Below are 24,202 nucleotides of genomic sequence, written 5' to 3' on the forward strand. Positions count from 1 at the left end.
TGATTTATTGTTAGTTTTTCTTATTTTTATTCTTTCAAAAGGTATTGAACAGAACATGTAACTGAAGACTTGGTGATGAGAGTCAAAGTGTAGTTTATAAGGAATAAACTTGAATTAGTAATAAAAATAATACAAAGTATTTGTGAAAATGTTTTTAAAAATTAAATTAGTAAGTTCCTATGAGTACCTTCTTGATTCTTTTATTTTTACCTGAGACTATTTCCTCTTATGTTCTTTTTCTGCCAGCAGTTTAGTTATTAAGTGGGAATTTCTTAGATAATCTTAACATTCTAAAATCAGTATGTAAACATGAATAGAATCTTAAAGATGTTTGTATTTCATTAAGATAATTTTATTAGATAATCTTTTCATTAGTTTACTTTGAGAATAACTAAGAACAGTGTCTTCAGAGGCCAACTATTTTTGAAATAATCTGATGCTGTTTCCTTTTTTTTTTTGACTTTACAAAGGTACTTTTTTATTTTACAAAAAAAGGGGAAATATCACTATAGTAGAATAATTTTAAATAAGATGCTTTTCTCAATGAGTTGAAATAGCATTTGTTTCACAGAAAGATTTGCAGCATGACTTTTCAAAACTATATGCACAATATAAATGTTAGGTACATATATGTCTAATGACTTTTTACTCTATAAGACAGGACAGTGTCCCTCTGTAGACACTGTCTCACTTGCTCCTCCCAACAGCATAGGGAAAGAAACTGATCTAGTGTCATCTGACATACAAGCAAAGTTTCCTCAACTTAAACTGATTTAATTAGCGGGGTCTGATATGAAATTCTAATTCTCCTGATTCCTCATTCGCCATAAATAACATATTCTTAAAATAAAAGCTCCATTAAAAATATTAGAATTAGTGGGATGGGAAGATAAAGGGACTCAGTAAGCACTCAATAAATGTCTGTGGGTTGCTAGATTTCCAGCAGAGGAAGGTGAAACCCTACAAAGCACTTTGCCAGTTGTCTGGCAATTGTAAAACCTGAGATCTTGAGAGGTGAGTCAAGAACTGCATTCTGACACGAGCTGAAAATCTCCCAGGGCATAAATTTTGCAAGGGGTTCATAGCAAATATGATCTGGAGGTCTTAACTTTGGAAAATGCCATTGGTGTTACAGAATGCTGTCAGTTATCAAGGTGTGAGAGCTGAGTAGCAGGACATCTAATGGGGTGGTCAAAGACTCCCCAGAATCACAGAAGTGCCCACATTCCGGGCCCATGTACCCGGAAGGAAGGAGGGAAACTTCAGTCCTTAGTCTAGAGGAAACTAGAAACTTTCCTCTAGTTCCCAGATCTCAACAACAAATCCCAGAAAGGAAGTGAACCCACAGACTTATTTGTCTCTAAAAGCCAGTCTCTTTTCCCTTCTCTCACTTTGGCTAAATGAAAGTTTCTCTCTCCCAGGAAACCTGAAGATGTTTGGTTTGTATGTGTGCCAGTTTGAAGCTGTTGTATACCCCAGAAAAGCCATGTTCTTTAATCCTCATTCAGTATTGCTGGATGGGATCTTTTTTATTGTTTCCATGGAGATGTGACCCACCCAATTTGTGGGTGTGATGCTGTTTCCTTTTGAATAAAGTAACAATATCAGACATTGACATCTCTTTGAAGAATGTCCCATTAACTGGGTTCATGGTGGTGAATATTTATGACAGTTTTAAAATATTACATATGGAAAGGAGACAGTATTATTCAACAATTCAGCACTATGATCATAAAACATTTCTTTGTCTAAGAGATGGTTAGATTGTAATATGTCATTGATTTTATATTAATTTGACTAGCCTTTAAAAAGTTAACAGTCAGGCATACTTTATTAACTTTTTATTCTGGAACTGCAAAATTTCTCAGTTTATTTTGTCATTAATTTCTAAATTTGTTTTTGTTTGTATTTGGATATGGTGAATGAATGCATTTGCCATTTTGTTAGAAAATTTTAACTCTAAAGCATACTGTAACAACACTGTTCTTGAATGGAGTGAAAAGTATATATTCTAATTGGTTACATCTATAATTGTCTTTTCACTTTCATCAATAAAGAAATTCTGTTTTATGAGTTTTACCTTTTCTGTCTTTGGTAAATAGCTGTAGGAAGAAAGCATTCTTTTATATATTAAAACTAAACAAGAATTAATTAATACAGTCAGTTCAGTCTTTCAAAGCATATTTTATGATAATCCAAATTGTTGGAGTGTGATGGTTACAAATAGAGACTAAGAGACCTAGTGAATAGAGCACAAAGAGCAGTGTTTTCACCAAAATTTTAATTTAGCTCTTTTGCACATTTTATTTTTTCCTTTCCATATGCCAGCTTTCCAACCCCCTAGTACTTGTTACTTTTTTTTACGTAGGTTAGATCTCCATTGTTCCGTCCTAACGCAGGCTCTGGCCTAGGTCTCTTTCTTCATATTCAAATATTCCAAATATTCTTTAAGACTTAAAAGGGAATGTTTTCCTCCTGGTCCATACCCCATACTCCCAAGTCTCCCAGTGGCTCTTTGGGCAGCCATTCTCTTTCCGGCCTTTTGTTAGGAAGCCATCCTTTGCTTTCTGTCTACCATCCAGACGGCTTTCTCACTGGTCATGTGACCCTGTGTTCTGAGGGTATGTCATAGTGTCTTAGCTTGAGAATGAGGATCAGAACCCACCCACAGGGAAACTGGATTGCTTCTCCTGGAGTAGCAAACTGATTCCATTTTGCATGCCCATGCTTCAGATTGACAGTGGCTAACACGGATGCTCCATTGAAAACAGTTCTGATACTAAGGCCAGGGATTGGTTATCAGAGTTAGCCAGGGTTTGTGAGGGGAAATGTGGTGGCATCATGGGAGGAACCTGGATTGGTGGGACCAGAGGACCAGAGACTGAGTCTCAGCTGAAAACTAGATGAGCTTGGCAGGGTTTCCGCTGAAGCCTGAGATTCCTCATCTGTAGAATGGTGTAATAATAATACCTCACAGGGTATTATTTAATAATATAAAGCTGCATGTTGTGATAGTAGTGGTTTCTTGATTTTAGTTGATTGCACATGAGGAAAACATACCAAAGCCCATACCATACACTATGGGCTTTACACGTGAGTCAGATAGACCCGATCAAATTTTGGGAAAAACCGCTGTAATCCATTTTTAGAATTTAATTATTGAAATAGAGCTCTACTAAAAGGTACAACTTCCATTTTACTGCTTAAACTTTTCCCCTCACTGTGTATAAGCAGAGAGTGTTCTTTGATTTATATCTTCAGCAGCTTGAAAAACATTGGCTGTAATTACAGTCCAATTTAGAGAACCACTAAGAATGCTCTTTTTTTCCCATGGCATGGGCAGGCTCCAGGAATAGAACCCAGGTCTCCAGCACGGCAGGCGAGAATTCTGCCACTGTGCCACCGGTGCACCGCCTGAGAATGGCTCATTTTTGTTTGTGCTTCCTTGGGTTTCTCTTCTCAGTCAGTTCTTAGTCACTAATCTGACATCCTAAAATTATTTTTGCTGGTGTATAATTTTTGTCTCAAGATTTCCAGAAGTCTGCTACCTTCTGGTGTTAATAATGTCATCTCTTTGTGGAATCTTTAAACTACCACACCCCCTTCTCCCCAGGCCACTCATGTAACAGAATTACTTTTCACTTTGAGTGGATTGCCCAGTTTGACTGTCTTGCCCACTAGACAATAGGCTACCTTGAGAGATTTGCCATAATATTTATGTGATGTTTAAATGTGCCTGGCATGTATTTGGTGCTTAATAGGTAGTTCTGAATGATTGAATGGATGAAAGAGGTAATGGACATTATAGCATTTATTGTGCATTTTACTTAGCTGTTTGTGTGTTTCTCCAACTGGACTACTGATCCTTGGCAGTCACTCTCTTATTCACCTTCATAGAACCAGTTTTAAGTAGAGTGGGCACATAGTAGGTGAACTAATTTAGTCAATTTCATAGGCAAATACAAATGAACAGTAAATTTAAATTACAGTAAATTTAATTTTTTTGCCCCAGAGTATATTTATCACAGTTGTTTGACTTGGAATAACGAATCTCAGCATCAGAGGAGGATCACATGGACAGGGGCTTGTTTAAATAAAAAGCACATTTGTGCCAGGATCCTAAAGGTTTTTTCTTTTTAAGTAATTTTTTTGTTTGTTTCTGAATCAACAGGAGTGTTTTTTTGCATAGGCAGGCTATGGGAGTCGAACCTGGGTCTCTGGCATGGCAAGTGAGAATTTTGCCACTGAGCCACCGTTGCACCAGCTCTAAAGTTTTTGTTAAAGAAATTTTAGGTAAAAAGTTCAAACTTTTTGTATTATTTTGATTTTCCCATTGAAGTTTGACCTAAATGGAAGATACAGGTACCATTAAAGTCTTTTAGGAAAAAAATTGCAAATATTGGAAATTTAAAAAATTATCCTAATATCTAAAAACAGCAGAACAGTGTGAAAATTGCACTGCATATAGAAAAGTACACAATATATAAACAGCCCAATTATCATGAGTTATCCACCACCCGTCTGTTTTTTTAAAATATAACATTAACTGTACTTTTGTTCTTCCTGTAATGCAAATGACTTTTTACATTAGTTTAATTCCAGTTACCCTGTTTTGATTTATTATTGTGTGCTTTGATTCTATTTGTTTCGCATCTGTAATTCATTAAATTATGTTAGCAATAGTCACAATTGCCCACACATTTCTTTCTGCATCTTCATCCTTCCATCTGGTATCATTTTCCCTTTCCCAAAGAATGCCTTTTAGTGTTGCCTTTACTGCTGAGTATTTGGTGACTAGGCCCCTCATTTTTGTCTGGTAGTATCTTTTTTCACCTTTATCTTGAAGGGTTATTTTTTGCTTGATATTAGAATTTTAGGTAGGCGTTTTTACCCTCCAGCAATTTCAGAATGTAACTTCATTCATTGTTTTCTAGCTTCTTTTGTTTTTGTTTAAGCCCGCAGTCTGAATATGTCTGTCTTACCCAATTTATTAAATTTCTTGCAAGTGTTTCTAATCTACTATTAAATCATCTTCTGAATTCTTGGTTTTGTTACTCTCGTATCCTTTTCTGTGATTCTAGTAATCTGCCAAAATTATCATTTTTCCCTTGTTTCCTTATTTCCTCTTAATTTTTACCTTATTTTCTTGAATATCATAAATATAGTCACTTTAGCGGGAGTGCCCAATAATTGCAGTATTTAGAGGACCTTTATTGTCTCCTTCTGTCCCGGTTGTTTCTGCTGGTTCTTTAGCTCTGCCTTCTCCTGTTTCTTTTATTCTGGACATTGTATTTGATGAATTGAAGAGATAATTTACGGCATAGGATATTATCGTGCTTCTGAGGAATTTAGTAGCTCTTAAAAGGCCTAGGAGCCTTTTAAGCCTAACAATCCAGTTTCAGGCTTTAGATGATGTAAATCTGGGCTGTGGCTTTATAAAGTCTTGTCTACTCTGGCTCACCTTGTTTCTACTCCTATAGTGCGGCCTCTTTAGAATCTTCGACCAAGTGCTAGGGATTCTGATCTCCACGCCCCCTAGCCCCCACTGGCTCTGGCACAGCAATGCTGTCAAAACCTCAGCTCTTAAGTCTCGTCCATCTTTTCTGGAATCAGCAAATACCCAATGGGAAATCTGCCTCATCCTGGATCTTTGCTCAGTAATTCTTCACTGCTTTGTTAGCTCTCTAATGCTTTTTTTTTTTAATTATTAATTAAAAAAATTAAGAACAAACGAAAACATCTCTAATGCTTTCTCACAGACATTGTTTATACCTTGTTCAAATTTTCTAGCTGTCCTTAGTGAGAGTACTAGTTTGAGTTGCTTAATTTGCTGTTATTGGAAGGGATGTATGCCTTATTTTTGTTTTGTCATTTTTTTCCTTATCATACCTATTTCCCAGTTTGAACTGAATGCTTGGCCAAAGTTGCTCGTTATTGTTCATCTTGTCTTATTGTTTCTCTTTAGAGAACCAGGTTTAATAATTCTCTTGCATCTTATATTAAAAGCATTTTTTAAGCTTTGAATATTTTTCCTGAATCTGAAAGCAATTATGCTCATGTTAGTCTGGAAAATTAAAAAAAAAAAGTATGTGTATATAAAATGATATTAAAGGTAAGTCACTTGCAAACTTAACCACCAACTTTGTAGCCACTGTAATGTTTTAGTATTTTTAATCTATGATTTATACATGTGAGCTTATTACAAATACAACTAGTAAGATCGGAAGCATATAACATTTTTATACCTCAGTTTTCATTTAACATTATGCTGTGAACATTTTCTCGTCTTAATGTTTTTTAAATATGATTTCTAATGTTTACATAGGATTGTCTTATTTGGTTGTAATGTAGACAGACATTCTACTTTTGTTTCAGTTTTTATTATAGATAAGTCTGCAGTGATCTTTTCTCCCCACTATTTTTTTAAAATTTTTTTATTAATTAAAAAAATAAACAAAACATTAAGATATCATTCCATTCTACATATACAATCAGTAATTCTTAATATCATCACATAGTTGCATATTCATCATTTCTAGAACATTTGCATCGATTTAGAAAAAAATAAAAAAGACAACAGAAAAAGAAATAAAACGATAACAGAGAAAAAAAAGATTATACATGCCATACCCCTTACCCCTCGCTTCCCACTATTTTTTAATGCAGTGCTTTTGAGATATAGTCACACACCATACAAACCATTCAGTGTACAACACAGTGGTCATTTTTGTTTGTAACGTTTTGTGCAGATTCTGATTATTGTTTAATTATTGCTTTAACGGGTTTCAATGTTCTTAAAGTTCTTTTATCAGGATGTTTAAAAAGGAGAGCTGAGAATTTAATTTTCAGTTGTACAGATTCAGGCTGCAAGTCTCACTTGCCATCATGACCTGATATATGATTTAAGAGAATATTCAAGTCTCTAGCACCACTTAAGTAATTGGACAGAAGTTGAATTTATTTACGTATGGAAGTAATCATTGTCAATAAAAAGGAAAAATATGTGATACCACAGGAACACTTTGTAAGTAAAACAGGAACAGTTTGTACATGACAGACCAAAACAGAAAGCCAAATAAGTGAGCATTAACTGAATAAGAACATAAATATTTCCTCTCTTTCTTTTACATTTAGTTCAGCTGTGGTCATTGCATAATTCCTGGCAAGTCTTATTATCCTCTTGGTTCTTAGTTGTAACATTTCATTCTTGGTCAGAATTGATGACTTGGTAATTTCCATTTTCTCTCTTTTGGGAAGTTCTTCTTAAATGCCCTTGGGGCCTTGACTTAATTTGCCCTTTTCCACTATGGTGGCTAACCACTATCATACCCTTTGTGTCACCACCTAGGTTCTCATGGATTGCCCTACTGTATTCCTATCATCCACAATGTGCCATATTCGAATGCAGCAATTGAGGTTTAAATGCAGGACATGTTTGTCTTGTTTTGAACATTTCTCTCTCTCCGAATAGACAGGCATTGTGACCTTAGCACCACATCTTTGTTTAATAATAGTCCTTTATCTGGACTATGGCAAAAAACAGTGACAGACACCTGAAGGGTATTTAGCCCCAGGGTTGCCTGTTGCTTTTTTTTTTTTTTTTTTTTTTACCTTGAGAGAAGGGCCAGAGGACCTGCTCCCGAGAGGTACAGGGAAGATGGTAGTTACTATAGCAGTTGGGGCCCAGCCAAACTTGGAAACCGGGACACTCTGGGGGCAAGAAGGACATCGTAAACCAGTAGCCAGATCTCTGTTGTCAGGAACAATGTGTCATGTTCATAGACTGAGCAGGAGAGAGCAGGAGTACATACAGGGAGACTCAGCTGGCAGAGCCTGGGTAGGCAAACAGGAAAACATAGCACAGACTGAGTACCATGAGAGGGTTGGAGGCCAAATGGACAAGCTAAAAAAAAATTGGGGCATCCTGCAAGTACTTTCAAACAATGTATCTAAAATCAACCTTTTCATAGACCCTGGGACCATCTTGCTTATTCCTCTCAATGTCATAATACTTCCTGTCACCCAGACTTGACATTGCAGAATTGTGTTTGTGTCCCTCTCCTTTATTTCTTTGTGTCTAGGCAGTTACCTTGTCTAAAAATTTCCATGTGGAAAGGCCTTGGGGTTCAGACCCTGGCCCTTCCACATACAGGGCATGGAGTTAACGCTTACACTCACCTGTAAGATGCAGATAATAAAACCTGTCCTATTGGGTTATCGTGTGACTTAGAGATGAAGTGGATAACCCTATGATTACCTCTGAGCCAGACCATGACATCAATTTCCAGGTTGCTTTCCAATTTAGCCTCCCTACTTCTGCCCATTTGATTTTCCTAATGACATAGTTCTGATCACATTATTTCCCTCCTCAAAAACCTTTAAGGCCTCTTTTTAAACTATTAGAATGAAACCTCAAATTCATTTCTCGGCTCTCAGGGCTTTCTGTCGTGTGGCCCCAGCCTGCATTTCTAGTTGCAATCCCCATCACTTTTCTTCATCTACCCTGGGTTCCAACCAAATTGAACTGCTTGTGTAACTGCTGACTACAGCAGTTACTTGTAATTGTGGCTGCTATTTTATTATTCTCTTTTCTTGTTATTATAGTTATCTTATGTTACCTGAGCCATTTATGACACTGCTTTCCTCTTTTCACAGCCCTAGTTTACAGCTAGCTTGTTCTTACCCCAACTGGCTTTTGACGGTTTTCAAGGGCTTCTCAGGCCTGTGCCTGCACACTCCCTGTTAACCATAACTGAAACATACCATTTAATATATGCCAACATAAATAACGTCACTATCTCCACCTTCCTTTGTTTAAATCCCATAAAGACCCTAAGCTCTTTAAGCTTGGGGAGACAGATTTGAGAGCCTAACTTCTGTCTCTATGCCGGTAGACCTTACATTAAAATCCCATTTTTCTTCTTAAAATCCCATTGTGATGGCATTGACTTCCGTGTGTGTTAGGCAATTAGTCCTTGCTCAGTAGCACTTACTATTTTCAGTGCAGGTCTTGTCTTCAGTGGCCTTTGCTCTAATTGGAAATCGTCCTTTTTCATACCTTTCAGGTTCCAATCCTCAATTTTCTAGCTCCTAGCCCAAGTGTTTCAAACTGCAAATTTCATCTCCCTGTCACCCCACCTCAGCCTCGGCTTCAGAAATAATCTTTTGCCTCTGAAATTCCATAAATCTTTCTCTAATTCTTGACATGTTTACTGCTTTCTGATTTGTGTTATTTGGGTGCATGACTTAATTTCCCTCATATTTTGAGTCCTGGGAAATTCTTCCTAAGCACTTACTAAAGTACCTCGTATAGTGCAGGCAAATAGTAAATTGTTATGCAGTATGCACATGTTATGTAATGTGATGAGTGAACCAGGCAATGGGATAATAACAACAAGCCCATTGAAACTAAATGGGCAGGAAAGCAGATGTGTTAACACTGGCTTAGAAGATCTGGAAAACAGGCAATTTTCTGATGCAATCTGAGTTTTTCTATGGTTCTTATTAAGGTGTGAGGAGGTAATGGGTTTAATTTGAGTGCCTGTTATCTACTAGTCACTGACTGTTCAAGGTGTTTTATATATATTTACTAATTAGAACTCTGATCACTTCACATCCTTCCTTTCTTTATATTTTCTCTTGGCCTCTTGTTACATTAGAATAAAATCCAAACTCCTTATCTATCCCTACAGGATTCCTAAATCTGGTCCCTTATTACTTCACCAGACTCACCTGCATACTTCTTCACCTTTCTGTGTCATCTCTTATCCTCCCTAGGTATCACCTCCATTAGAGCTTTCATTCACATTAGCTTGTGAGAAAGTCAGCTGAGGAATCCAGAATTTAAAAAAATATTTTGTTTCCTTTTCAACCTTAAAATCGTCCTCATTTAAATAACGAAAAGGACAGTGATACATTGCCTTTGTATGGTTCTTTTTTCTGAAGTAGACTCCAATGTGCTTTTATTTCATCTCCTCTTAATTTCATCCATAATCGTTCACCAGCCTTTTCAAAGATAAGAGAATAAAGGAAATGAAATGCCAGGAAAACATGTCAATGTATCGGACATCTGTGCTGAACATTGTGGCACCAGTTGTGAGACTGGTGTTAAGCCTCCCTTTAAGCCTTAGATGTGTTCTGAAAGGTTTTCTTCCAATAGTTTTCTTAATCCCATTCTGTTTAAAATATGCTGTAGAATTTCTTGGGAGAAACAAGAAACTTGTAGTTATAATAACCTCTGTGGGGATGATGAGAGGTAGATAGGAATAGGGAGACCAACTTTTCACTAAATACCCTTCTGTACCTTTTTTGAAATTTTTTAAGCCACAAGTTAGTATTTTCTATTTAAATCAGCAATCAAGCAAATGTTCTAAGAAATGATCATGATGATGAATATGCAACTATGTGATATTGTGAATTACTGATTATGTATGTGAAACGGAATGAGCATATGTTAAGAATGCTTGTATTTCTTTCTTGTAATATGTTTTTTAATTAATAAAAAAATAAAAAATAAATCAGCAATCGATGTGTATACTTTGGGAAATTACTGTTATCATTAATTTTTGTTTATTTAAAAGTAGTTAGACCATGTTAGGCAATTTGGAAAATAAAGAAAGAAAAAGGTTATAAAACAATGACTGGAGATTGCTATTTTGAAATAAAATCTGGAGTGGATTGTTTTATAAAACAACCTGACTTTCCATTTGAACCTATTTTGTAAATATGTGTTTCCAAACATGATTTTTATGGTGGGCATGCTTTTATTAATATTGTTAGTAAAAGGCTTTTCTCCATGTGTGAAGATTATTCATCTTTTCTCTCCATTTTGACAGGAGAAACAGAGCTCTAGCCTAAGCCTGAATTTAGAAAACAGGAGAAATAACCCAGTCTCAGGCAGTGCCTCACCTGAACTCTAGAATTTTTCCCCCCACCCTGTCAGAGTCGGTGCACATGCATATCATTCAGCAAGGACAGTTGAGAAGAATAAAGGAAATGAAAATGCATAGGTATTGGTCAGAATTTTGCAATTGATTGGATGTGGGGGATAAGGAGATGGGAAGCCCACAGATAATTGGATTTCAGGGATGAACAGGAGATTTTAAGAGGTTAGGTTTGGAATTTAAATCTCTAGATTCAAATCCTGTCTGTACAATTTGCTAGCCGCCTCAGTTTTTTTCATCTATAAAATGGGTATAACTAAGTACGTACCTACTGTTAGGCATGGAGTTGTTAAGGATTCCCCATGAGATAGTGAGTCAAAGTAGAGAAACAGATTTATTAGGGAAGAGAAAGCGGGGAGGAAGCAGAAGGGAGCCACTGACACAGAGGTCTGCAGAATTTAGGAAAGTGGCGCCGTACCCCCCTTGGTGAGCTGCCTTTTTGAAGGAAAAATCGTGCCAACAAGACAGCTCTAACAGAGGGGCTTGTTTTTTTTCTTCTTTTTTAAATTAAAAAAAAATTTAACAACAAACACAAACATTCTTAATTTATGATCATTCCATTCTACATATGTAGTCAGTAATTCACAATATCATCACATAGTTGCATATTCATCATCATGATTGTTTCTTAGACCATTTGCATCGATTCAGAAAAAGAAATAAAAAAACAGAAAAATAAAACAAAAACAGAAAAAAAAAATTTTACATACCATACCCCTTACGCTTCCCTTTCATTGATCACTAGCATTTCAATCTAAATTTATTTTAACATTTGTTCCCCCTACTATTTATTTATATTCCATGTATTTTACTTGTCTGTTGATAAGGTAGATAAAAGGAGCATCAGACACAAGGTTTTCACAATCACACAGTCACCTTGTGAAAGCTATATCATTATACAGTCATCTTCTAGAAACATGGCTACTGGAACACAACCCTACATTTTCAGGCACTTCCCTCCAGTCTCTCCAATATGCCTTAACTAAAAAGGTGATATCTATTTACTGCGTAAGAATAACCTCCAGGATAACCTCTTGACTCTGGAATCTCTCAGCCATTGACACTTTATTTTGTCTCATTTTGCTGTTCCCGCTTTTAATCGAGAAGGTTTTCTCAATCCCTTGATACTGAGTCTCAGCTCATTCTAGGATTTCTGTCCCACATTGCCAGGAAAGTCCACACCCCTGGGAGTCATGTCCCACGTGGGGGGTGGGGGGGAGGGCAGAGAGTTGCTTGTTGTGTTGGCTGGAGAGAGAGGCCACATCTGAGCAACAAAAGAGGTTCTCTTGGGGGTGACTCTTAGGCCTAATTTTAAGTAGGATAAAGGGGCTTGTTGATTTAGAATATGATAGATTGCTGGGATATTGACATACTATTCTCCTTTGATATGCAGCTGCGTGTATCAGGCAGAGTGAGGCACTAGTAGTTATCAGCAGAAATGGATTATGACTGTATTTCTGGTTATCTGGGGTGTCTTCATCTGCCATCTGGAGGACATAGTACTAGCCAGTATGCTCAAGGAAGCTGGGAGGGTGGGGTGGGGTGGGGCATGAGGGGGCTGAAGAGTCCCTGTGTCAGTAGTTCCTTTTGCTCTTGGAATTCTTTTTCTAAGGCCTAACACCTACTTCATGAGGTTATTGTGGGCCTTGGAGAAAGAGGACCCATATAAAGTGCTTAGCATAGTGGCTGGCCTATAGTTGGTTCTGAATAATTGCTTTCCGTTTTAAATTATTAATGGTGATGCTGATTTTTAAGGTAGAGAGCAAAAAAAGGAGGCAAAAAGGTGGAAGATGTGGAGTTTGAATTACCTGAGGTGAACTATGCAGCAATATCTGGAAGATAGGCTTGGGCGCCTGGAGTACAAAGGAGCTCATCTGTGCTGCTGCAGGATTAATGAGCCTAACTTTGCCACTAGGAAGCTTTGCATTTAGTTTCTGAAACTATTTTCTAGATGGTCTCAGAGCTGATTGTCTGAATCCATGAAAATTGTCTTATCACCGGAAAAAAGCTTCAGTTGCATAGCTTTAGCTCATTAGTGTGTACATGGCTACCTGGAGAGTTGTGCTTTTCCTATCACTGGTGTTAGGGCTGCTACATAGGCTTGTGCAGGTTGTGGACTGCTCTAGAGTGCTGGGCGAAGGGGTGGCTGAGCTGAAATCCAGCTGTTTGCGCACCAAGCCATGTTCCCGGGTGGTTCTACATGGGCCAGTGATATTTCTGCATTGGGAATGTTTGCCTGCTTCCTCAGTGGCTGGGGCTTAGTGACTATCAAACTCCATGTCATCAGTATAATTTTCTCTTAGAAGAACCATCCCAGGTAACAATATATTTTTTTAATTGCAGATCATCAATGCTGTGGTGCTGTTGATTTTATTGAGTGCCCTGGCTGATCCAGATCAGTATCACTTTTCAAGTTTTGAACTAGGAGGTGACTTTGAGTTCATGGATGATGCCAGTAAGTATATCAGATAACAATGCAGATATTTTTGGAAACTACAGATATTGATTCATGGGTCCGTTTGTGCTGAATCTTAACTTTCTTTCCATCGTTAAAACAAATCAACAAATATTTATGTGCTGCCCATGTTCTACCTTTGTTCTAAGTACAGAAGTCTAAATAAGATATTTCTGTTTCTTGTTAAATTTGGACTTAGGCATTATCGTGAATTTTTTGGCCTTTTTGGGAGAGAGGGGGAGAAAAATAATAGGGAGGTAGGTTAAAAGGATCATGCGTCTCTCATTATGTATTCCGTAATGTTTCAGTATTTACCTTCCGAGAGATGACCATTCTTCTGTCTAGAAACTGACTTTGGTAGATGTGGCATAAACAGGAGGAAGCTAGGCGCTTGGCTGTAAAGTCACTAAAACTTGAACATTTTATAATTATAGTCGTGCTGTGTGAATGCTAACTGAAAGGGGCAGCTCTGTGCATAATCTCAAACAAAAGAGCAGGCAGATTTATTTCTCATTGATTTTGGAGACCTTTAAATGAGTATGGAGAAGAAGAAAACTGATTGGAGCAAAGTGAGTAGGGAGTAGAGAGGGCCAGGACATTAGAAAGACGGTGAGGTTTGTGGATTTTATTCTCAGGGTGAGAAGGAGCCATTCAATGGTTTTAAGTGATGCATGATCTGTGTTTTAAGAAGATATCTTTTGTTGAGCAGAGGATGCATTCAGGGGATTGGGTGTGAGCGTGGAGGCTGGGAGACTAGTTTTGGAGACATTTCTCTGCAGTTCAGGTCTAAGAGTATGGTGGGCTGTACTGGGGAAGAACAAGATGGCTTGGAGGTAGGATCAGCAGAATCACTGGGGTTGGCGGTGAGGAAAAAGGAGGCATCAAAGCTGACTTCTGCTTTCCAGTTTGAGTATTTGATTTGTCCAGCTTGACCTGTATTTTTACTGATGTGTGAAGATCTAGGGTGAGGAAAGGCAAACACGCCTCAGAGAAAAAATTAGACTTTAAGTGAGTTAGTTTGGCATAGTTGTTAGAAGTGTAGACTTGAAGACAGAAAGAACATCTCAGTTTGAATCCTGACCCTCCCTGTGTATTAGCCATTCTAGCATCTAGCATTGGGCGATTTACTTACCTTTGCATGCCTTTGTTCTCCCCTTTCCAAAAATAGGAATCATCTTAGTATCTACCCCATAGGGTTGTTGTGAGGATTAAATGAGTTAGTACATGAAAAGTCCTTAGAATGGGATCTGACCTGTAATACATAATCAATTCAGCTGTTGTACTAGCTGTTATTATTTGGATATCTTATTGTTGAAATGTGAGGTACCTTTAATTGGAGAGGTTAAGAAGGTAGTCACACTTGTAACTTAAAACCAGAAGACTTGATAATCCATTATCTTCCACTCTCATTGCTATACAATGTGTGTGTATAGAAAAGTCAGAGGCATTATATTATCCTGGGTTTTGGGACCTTGCCAGACTGAGATACTGATTTTCTCCTGTAACATTTCTCATTCTCTAGTTTAAATAACCCTGTTACTCTTACGAATCCTTCCAGAAAGGATAATGAGTTCCAGTAATATTAAATTAATATCTCTCTGATTTTGTTCCCCTGAGTTTTAAAAACTATATAAGCTACAAATATAGTGTTTGATTGAAACTTTTTTCTTTTTTAATTTTTTTATTGTGAAAAATAACGTACAAAAAAGTGATAAATTTCAAAGCACGCCCCATCACATTAGTTATAGAACAGATTTCAGAGTTTGGTATGGGTTATAGTTCCACAGTTTTAGGTTGTCCGTCTGGCTGCTCCCAAACGCTGCAGACTAAAAGAAATATCAGTGAAATAATTTAGGAGTCAAACTCATTTGTTAAATCCTATCTTCTCTTTTATAAATCTACTTTCTCCTTTGATTTTTTAATTATTTAGTTTTTATTGATGTATATCATATATTCCCATAGAATGTAATCATCCAAAGTATACAGTCAGTGGTTCACAATATCATCATGTAAATGTGCATTTATCATCATATCGACTTTTTTTTCTTTTTGTGAAAATAACATACAAAAAAGCAATAAATTGCAAAGTACAACGTTTAGTTGTAGAACAGTGTACTGGTTTGAAAGGAAGTATGTCCTCTAAGAAAAGCCATGTTTTGATATAAATCCAATTTCTTAAAGGTAGAATAATCCTTATTCAATACTGTATATTTGAAACTGTAATGAGATCATCTCCCTGGTTGATGTGATTTAGTCAAGAATGGTTGTTAAACTGGATTAGGGGATGACATGTCTCCACCCATTTGAGTGGGTCTTGATTGGTTTACTGGAGTCCTATAAAAGAGGAAACATTTTGGAGAAAGAGATTCAGAGAGAGCAGCACCACAAAGCAGAGAGTCCAGCAGCCAGTGACCTTTGGAGATGAAGAAGGAAAACGCCTCCCGGGGAGCTTCATGAAACCGGAAGCCAGGAGAGAAAGCTAGCAGCTGACAGCGCCATGTTTCCCATGTGCCCTTGCAGCTGAGAGAGAAGCCCTGACTGTGTTCGCCATGTGCCTTCTCATTTGAAGTCCCTGAACTTCATCGGCCTTCTTGAACCAAGGTATCTTTCCCTGGATGCCTTTGATTGGACATTTCCATAGACTTGTTTTAATTGGGACATTTTATAGGCCTTGGAACTGTAAACTAGCAACTCATTAAATTCCCTCTTTAAAAGCCATTCTGTTTCTGGTATATTGCATTCCAGCAGCTAGCAAACTAGAACAAACAGATTTCAGAGTTTGGTATGGGTTACAATTCTATCATTTTAGGTTTTTAGCAGCCACGTACTTTTTTTTTAATTTTTAAGTTTTTTTAATTGTATAATATAACATATATAAAGCAAAGAAATTAAAAAAAAAAGTTTTCAAAGCATTCTTCAACAAGTATTACAGGACAGATCCCAGAGTTTGTCATGGACTACCATACGTTCCTCTCATGTTTTTCCTTCTAGCTGTTTCAGAATATAGGAGGCTAGAGGGCTTAAATATTTTTTTATCATCACAATCAACTTTTTTCCTTCTTTTTTTGTGAACAATAACATATGTACAAAAAAGCTGTAAATTTCAAAGCACAGCACCACAATTAGTTGTAGAACATATTTCAGACTTTGCCATGGGATACAATTCAACAGTTTTAGGTTTTTACTTGTACCTGCTCTAAAATACTGGAGACAAAAAGAGACATCAGTTTCATGATTCAGCATTCATATTCATTTGTTAAATTCTATCTTCTCTGTATAACTCCACCATCCCCTTTGATCTTTCCATCCCTCTCTTTAGGGGTATTTGGGCTATGGCAATTCTAAATTTTTGATATTGAAAGGGTCTGTCACTAAAATGGGGTAGGGAGATGGAATTAGCTGATGTTCTAGAGAAGCTGGGCCCTCTAGATTTCAGGACTTATCTGGTCCAGGAACACATTTGGAGGTTGTAGGTTTCTGGAAAGTTATCCCAGTGCATGGAACCTTTGTAGAATCTTATATATTGCCCTAGGTGTTCTTTAGGATTGGCTGGAATGGTCCTGGTTGGGAGTTGGCAGGTTATGATAGGTAGCAAGGTCTACCTGAAGCTTGTATAAGAGCAGCCTCTCGACTCTATTTGAACTCTCTCTGCCACTGATAATTTATTCATTACACTTCTCTTCCCCCTTTTGGTCAGGATGAAATTGTTGATCCCACAGTGCCAGGTCTGAATTCATCACTGGGAGTCCTCTCCCACTTCGCCAGAGACTTTCACCCCTGGATGTCTTGTCCCACATAGCTGGGGAGGACAATGATTTCACTTGTAGAGTTGGGCTTAGAGAGAGTGAGGCCACATCTGAGCAACAAAAGATGTTATCCAGAAGTAACTCTTAGGCATGCCTATAGGTAGTCTAAGCTTCTCCCCTACCTATGTAAACTTGACAAGAGTAAGCCTCATGATCGAGAGCATGGCCTATTGATTTGGGTGTCCCTAAAGTTTGACACAGTATCAGGGGATTCCCTGATGATAAGTATTAATAGTTCCCTATTCTTTCCAGTACTTTTTGATTACCTGCTTAATATCCTCAGGATGTTTCCAGGCATTACAATAATCTACACAGGATTAAAGGACCTCTTTCTTATTTTGTGCTCCCTGTGTTTTAGTTGTTCAAATGAGCCATACAGATAGGTTGAATTAGATTATGCGCTACAGAAAATTTCAGTTTCAGATTAAATAAATCTTTCTTCCATTGGTCTCAAAGAGTATGTGTGGTTCTAATATATAGTCACTGTTTTCCTTACCTCTGTCTTCTGAATTAATTTAACCCCACCCAACCTGTTCTACTTCATTCTTATCTCTAAATATCAGGTTATATATATAATCTCTCAGAATCAAGAAATAATAATCAACACTCCGGACTTAATGTATCTGCTCTAAAAGCTTACAGTCTAGGTCCCTGTTTTCTTATAAACATTTTCTAAAGGTGACCATACCATTCTTGTCTTTAATTTCTGGCTTATTTTGTCTCACCAAATGTCTCACATGTTCATTCGCATCATTGCATGCCTCACGACTTTGTTCCTTTTTGTAGCAACACAACCTTTGTTCATAAGTATGCACCATCTTTTGCCAATCTACTTCTCTGTCAGTGAGAAGACTGACGTTCTTCAGCCACCTGTATTCATCGGGCATTGTTTAGAAGGTCCAAAGTCCACAGTCCATCAACATTCTTTTTTAAGAAATTTCATTATTCCCAAGAGACAGAAAACCAATAAGCATATCCTCACCAAATAAGAAATATAAACCTCCTCTTAACTCTTGTTCCTCTTCCCATTATTTACCTCTGTTGTTGCTGTGGTAGTGCTGATGGTTTCCTTTCCTTTTTTTTTTTTTAATTTTTATTCATTAAAAAAAAATTACGAGAAAGAAACACAAACATTTCCAACACATACACTCAGCAATTCACAATATCATCACATAGTTGCATATTCATCATGATCATTTCCCAGAATATTTGCATCAATTCAGAAAAAGAAATAAACAGAAAAATAAAACAAAAACAGAAAAAAAAAATTTTACATACCATACCCCTTACCCCTCCCTTCCATTGATCACTAGATTTCAAACTAAATTTATTTTAACATTTGTTCCCCCATTATTTATTTTTATTCCATATGTTCTACTCATCTGTTGACAAGGTAGTTAAAACCATCAGACACAAGGTTTTCACAATCACACGGTCACATTGTGAAAGCTATATCATTATATAATCATCATCAAGAAACATGGCTACTGGAACACACTCTACATTTTCAGGCAGTTCCCTCCAGCCTCTCCGTTACATCTTGGTTAACAAGGTGATAGCTGCTTAATGTGTAAGAATAACCTTCAGGATAACCTCTCGACTCTGTTTGGAATCTCTGAGCCATTGACATTTTGTCTCATTTCACTCTTTCCCCCTTTTGGCCGAGAAGAGTTTTTCAATCCCTTGATGCTGGGTCTCAACTCATTCTAGAGTTTTTCTCAATCGCTTGATGCTGAATCTCAGCTCGTTCTGGTATTTCCGTCCCACGTTGCCAGGAAGGTCCACACCCCTGGGAGTCATGTCCCACGTAGACAGGGGGAGGGTGGTGAGTCTGCTTGCTGTGTTGGCTGGAGAGCGAGACCACATGTGAGCAACAAAAGAGGTTCTCTTGGGGGGTGACTCTTAGGCCTAATTTTAAGTAGGCCTGACCTATCCTCTGTGAGATTAAATTTCGTATGAACAAAGCCCAAGACTGGGGGCTCAGCCTGTAGCTTTGGTTGCCCACACTGCTTGTGAGAATATCAAGAATTCAACTTGAGGAAGTTGAGTTTTCCCCTGTTCTCACCATTCTTTGCAAATACTTTTCCACTCACTGATCAAATCACTCTGGGATTCATCAGGGCATCACCTGGACAAACCAACAAAATCTCATGTCCTATACAAAGTTCCATGTACTTAAGGTGTTCAATCAACTATCTGCATAAGTTATATTAGGAGATGCACTTGTCAAAGTATAAATTTGTACCACATATATATTTTTTGCTTTAGTCTCACACATAAGTTGAAATTTTAAAATATTAAGTACCATCTATTTTCAGCACACTGCAGTAATGACATTCTTTTGTTCTTCCTCATGCAAAAACATTTTTTAAATTTGTACATTTAGTCACTATCATTACACACTCAAGGCATTCCTAGATTATACCATCTCAGTCTTTATCATCTATCTTTATGATTTCGTTTATGCCCAGCCCTCCTCCCTCTATCATTCTCATAGGCAGCTTCATTCAGTATTTTAACATAATTGTATTACAGTTAGGTAATATTGTGCTGTCCATTTCTGAGTTTTTATATTCAGTTCCTTTGCACAGTCTGTATCCCTTCAGCACCAATTACCCAATATCTTACCCTATTTCTATATCCTGATGGTCTCAAAATATTCCAAGTTTATTCACTAATGTCAGTTCATATCAGTGAGACCATACAGTATTTGTCCTTTTGTTTCTGGCTAATCACACTCAGCATAATGTCCTTAAGGTCCATTCATGTTGTTACATACTTCATAACTTTATTCTGTCTTACAGCTATATAATATTCCATCTTATGTAAATGCCACAGTTTTTTTAGCCACTCGTCTGTTGATGGGCATTTGGCTGCTTCCATCCCTTGGTAATTGTAAATAATGCTGCTATAAACATTGGTGTGTAAATGTCCATTTGTGTCCTTGCCCTCATGTCCTTTGAGTAGAGACAGCATATATAGATGGGTCCTGTTTTGTAATCCATTCTGCCAGACTATGTCTTTTGATTGGGAAGTTTAAGTTGATGGTGAAGTTATACAGAGAAGGTAGGGTTTAACAAATGAGTATGCTTGCTGAATAAGTATATTGATACTTCTTTTAGTCTCCAGTATCTTAGAGCAGCTAGAAATAAAAATCTGAAATTGTGGAATTATAACCCATGCCAAACTCTGAAATCTGTTCTACAACCAATTGTTTCAGTGTGCTTTGAAATTTATTGCTTTTTTTGTATATATGTTATTTTTCATAAAAAAGAAAGAAGAATATTATAGAGAAGATAGGATTTAACAAATGCATATGACTGCTGAATCTATATTTATATTTCTTTTGGTCCAATGTCTTGGAGCAGCTAGGAGAAAAATGAAAAAATCATGGAACTGTAATCTGTACCAAAATTCTGTTGTATAACAATTTGTTTAAAATGTACTTGGTTCTGGAGCAGCTAGAAGGAAAAATCTGAGAGGATCACATGGTAGCACATGACAAACTCTGGGAGCTGTCCTGTAACTACTTGGTGAAGAGTGCTTTGAAAACTATTGCTTTTTTCTTTCTTTGCTTTGTATATATGTTATATTTTACAATAAAAAAGTTAAAAAAAAATGTACTTGGAAATTTATTGCTTTTTTGTATATATATATTTTTCATAATAAATGTTTAATAAAACGGTCAGTGTTTAAAAAAATGGTCATAGCTTTATTCATAATAGCAAAAAATTAGAAACAGTTTATATTAAAGATTGCCATTGATAGTAGAATGCAGAGAAATGGCATGCTCAGACGTGAAATAATACAGGCAAAATGAATCTGAGTGATGGAGGTTCATCATACTTTTATGTATATACTTTTGTGTATGTTTGAAATGTTTGATAATAAAAACTAAGACATTGGCTTGGAGTGGGGAAAAAAAAATGAGCAGGCTGAGGAGACCTGGGGCGTTTTCTGTGGCTATTTGGCACAACAGAATGAAGCCTGCCTTCTCTGGCATTTTTGTAAAGGGCCCCAGGCTGTCTCCCTGTTCTCAGTTCACGAGCCCTGAAACATGGTTGACATTCTGCACTGCTTGCCAGTTTGTACGTAAAGACCTCAACAATCTTTGAAACAAAACCTCCATATGCAACAGGGGAAGCTGAGAGCCATAAGAATCATCCTGGCCTTTTATTTTCTATTGTCCATTACACACTTACCCACCCATCCTTCCCAGCCATATATCTTTTTTTATTGTGGTAATGTATATATGACATAAAATTTGCCAGTTTAACCATTTTTTAAGTGCTGCACTTCATTAATTACTTGTGTAATCATTACCACCTTCCCTTCCTAAAAATTTGTCATTACCCAAAACAGAAATGCTTTGCCTTTAAGGAATGATTTCCCATTCTCCCCTCCTCCCCAATTTCTGGTAGTACTCTACTTTCTGTCTCTGAATTTTCTGCTGCTGTTTTGTTTGTTTTTTAAATATTTTTATTGAGAAATCTTCATACACATATAGTCCATACATAGTGTACTTCAGCGGCTCACAATATAATATTACCTTGTAGTTGTGAATTCATCACAATGATCATTTTTAGAATGTTTGCATCACTCCAGGAAAAGAAATAAAAAGAAAAACTCATACATCCCATACCTCTTCCCTCTCATCGACCAACTAGTATTTCAGTCTAACCAATTTATTTTACCCCTTATCTCCCCATTATTTATTTTTTATCCATATTTTTTGCTCATCTGTCCATATCTTGGATAAAAAGAGCATCAAACACAAGGTTTTCATAGTCACACAGTCACATTGTAAAAGCTATCTTGTTATAGTCTTCAAGAATCAAAGCTTCTGAACACAGCTCAACAGTTCAGGTACTTCCCTCCAGTTGTTCCAATACACTATAAACTAAAAAGGAGTATCTATATAATGCATAAGAATAACTTCCAGGATAACCTCTTGACTGAAATCTCTCAGCCGCTGAAACTTTATTTTTTTATTACTTTCTTTAAATTGTGAAATAAAACATATATACAAAAAAGCAATGAATTTCAAAGTACATTTTATCAAGTAGTTATAGAATAGATTTTGAAGTTTGGTGTGGGTGCTCCAGGACACTGGAGACCAACAGATTATCAAATAATGATTCAGCATTCATACTCATTTGTTAAATCCTATCTTCATTTTAGTCTTCCTCTTTAAATAACATATACATGTAAAAGCAATGAATTTCAAAGTACTTTGCAATAAATAAGTTTTAGAACAGATTTCAGAGTTTGGTATGGGTTATAATTCCAGAATTTTCAGTTTTTATTTCTAGCTGCTCTAAGGTACTGGAGGCTAAAAGAAATATCAGTATAAAGATTCAGCACTCATACTCATTTTTTAAACCCGACCTTCTCTGTATAACTCCACCATCAGCTTTGATCTTTCTCCTACTCTTTAAGGGGTATTTGGGCTATTCCCATCCTAACTTTTAAACTTTATTTTGTCTCATTTCTCTCTTTCCTCTTTGGGTCAATAAGGCTTAATCCCATGATGCCGGGTCCTGGCTCATCCTGGAATTTTTGTCCCACATTGCCAGGAAGTTTTGCCCCCTGGGAGTCATGTCCCATGTAATAGGGAGGGTAGTGAGTTCACCTACCTAGGTTGCTTAGAGAGAAAGGCCACATCTGAGCAACAAGAGATTCTCTGGGGTCTCTTACTTAGGCCTAATTTTAAGAAGGCTTAACCTGTTCTTTGCAGGAATAAGTTTCATAGGGGTGAATCCCAAGATCAAGGGCTTGGCTATATTTGTTTTCATATTTGCTTAAGCTTGCTTTTCCAGTTTCTAAGAAAATCCTGTTGTATACTTGTCACTGTGTTAAATTTATTGGCTTAGGGAGAAGTGACATCTTTACATGTTGTCTTTTATCTAGTTGTGTTTTTTAAAAACACTTTATTGCGATATAGTTCATAATTCCATAAAATTTAACCATTTTGAGTGTACCATTCAATATTTTCAGTAACTTTTCCAAGTTAATCAACTTTAAAAGAAAATCTAATGACAATTCATGCCTTTCTTGATCAGTGATGTTTCCAAATTTTTCTGATAGATCTTACATTTTCCCATATAAATCATGCATATTTTACATTAAATTTATTAACATTTTCTTCTCTTCAGGTCCAGTCATAGGAATTGGTTCTGAGTGAACTGTAGTGGCATAATTACAAAAAACTTTAAATTTTGTATGTAGGTTTTTTCTATTATATTTTCTTTTTTGAGATTTTTTTGTGAAATACAGCATATATAAAGAAAAGAAAGAAAAATTAGTTTTTCTATTTTTTAAGTAGCCTTTACACAAAGTCAGAAGACTTAATTATGTACATAAAAATGTCTCAATAATATAAAAATAATGGGCTGGATGACAAGAGTTATTTCTTTATTTTAGAGCGTGGGGATTTGAGACACTTAAAAGTTGACATTAAAGCATTGATTATTAAGGGCCTAAACATTTAAGCTATAAAAAGTTAGGAAGGATTGATATTTCAAAGCAGAGTATAAATACTGGCTCAACTTGATAAATAGAGTATATTATTTTGGATAGCAAGTGGAGTAGCTAAAAATGGAAACAGTAAAAATGAATGCCCCTGGTTTATGGTGGGTAATGGGGCTCTTGAGGTTAGAGTTTTGTAGTTTCCCCTTTGTCCCCATTCACCAGAAGATTTTTTTTTAAAAACCATGTGCATATGTTATGTTGATTCCCTCCCTGCCAAACACATACACACACATTTCTATACAAATGGGGAACTATTGTTCTAGACAGGAAGCATGGATATCAATTGTGGTTTGATAAGGTTGGAGATTAATTTGCATCAGGGAGTTGCAAAAGACAAAAATAAAGAAAAGAAAGAGGTTAGATTATGACAAGTTTTAGATTTCCTAACAGGATTTTTTAGTCCAAAAAATAAATGGGTACCTTTTGAAAGATATTGAAGTAGGGGAGTGATTTGATTAAATTTGTGT

General features: G+C 36.6%; 1 protein-coding gene across 2 annotated transcripts in view; it reads left to right on the forward strand.

Annotated features, from left to right (window-relative positions):
• LAPTM4B (lysosomal protein transmembrane 4 beta) overlaps window positions 1-24,202 on the forward strand; it is a 103,109-nt gene that overhangs the window by 24,721 nt on the left and 54,186 nt on the right. For both annotated transcript variants that reach the window (XM_077167293.1, XM_077167294.1), the window contains exon 2: window positions 13,287-13,398. In XM_077167293.1, the coding sequence (XP_077023408.1) occupies window positions 13,287-13,398 (112 nt within the window). The remainder of the gene's footprint in view (window positions 1-13,286; window positions 13,399-24,202) is intronic.

This window comes from Tamandua tetradactyla, chromosome 6 (assembly GCF_023851605.1).
Source record: "Tamandua tetradactyla isolate mTamTet1 chromosome 6, mTamTet1.pri, whole genome shotgun sequence".
Lineage (NCBI taxonomy): Eukaryota > Metazoa > Chordata > Mammalia > Pilosa > Myrmecophagidae > Tamandua > Tamandua tetradactyla.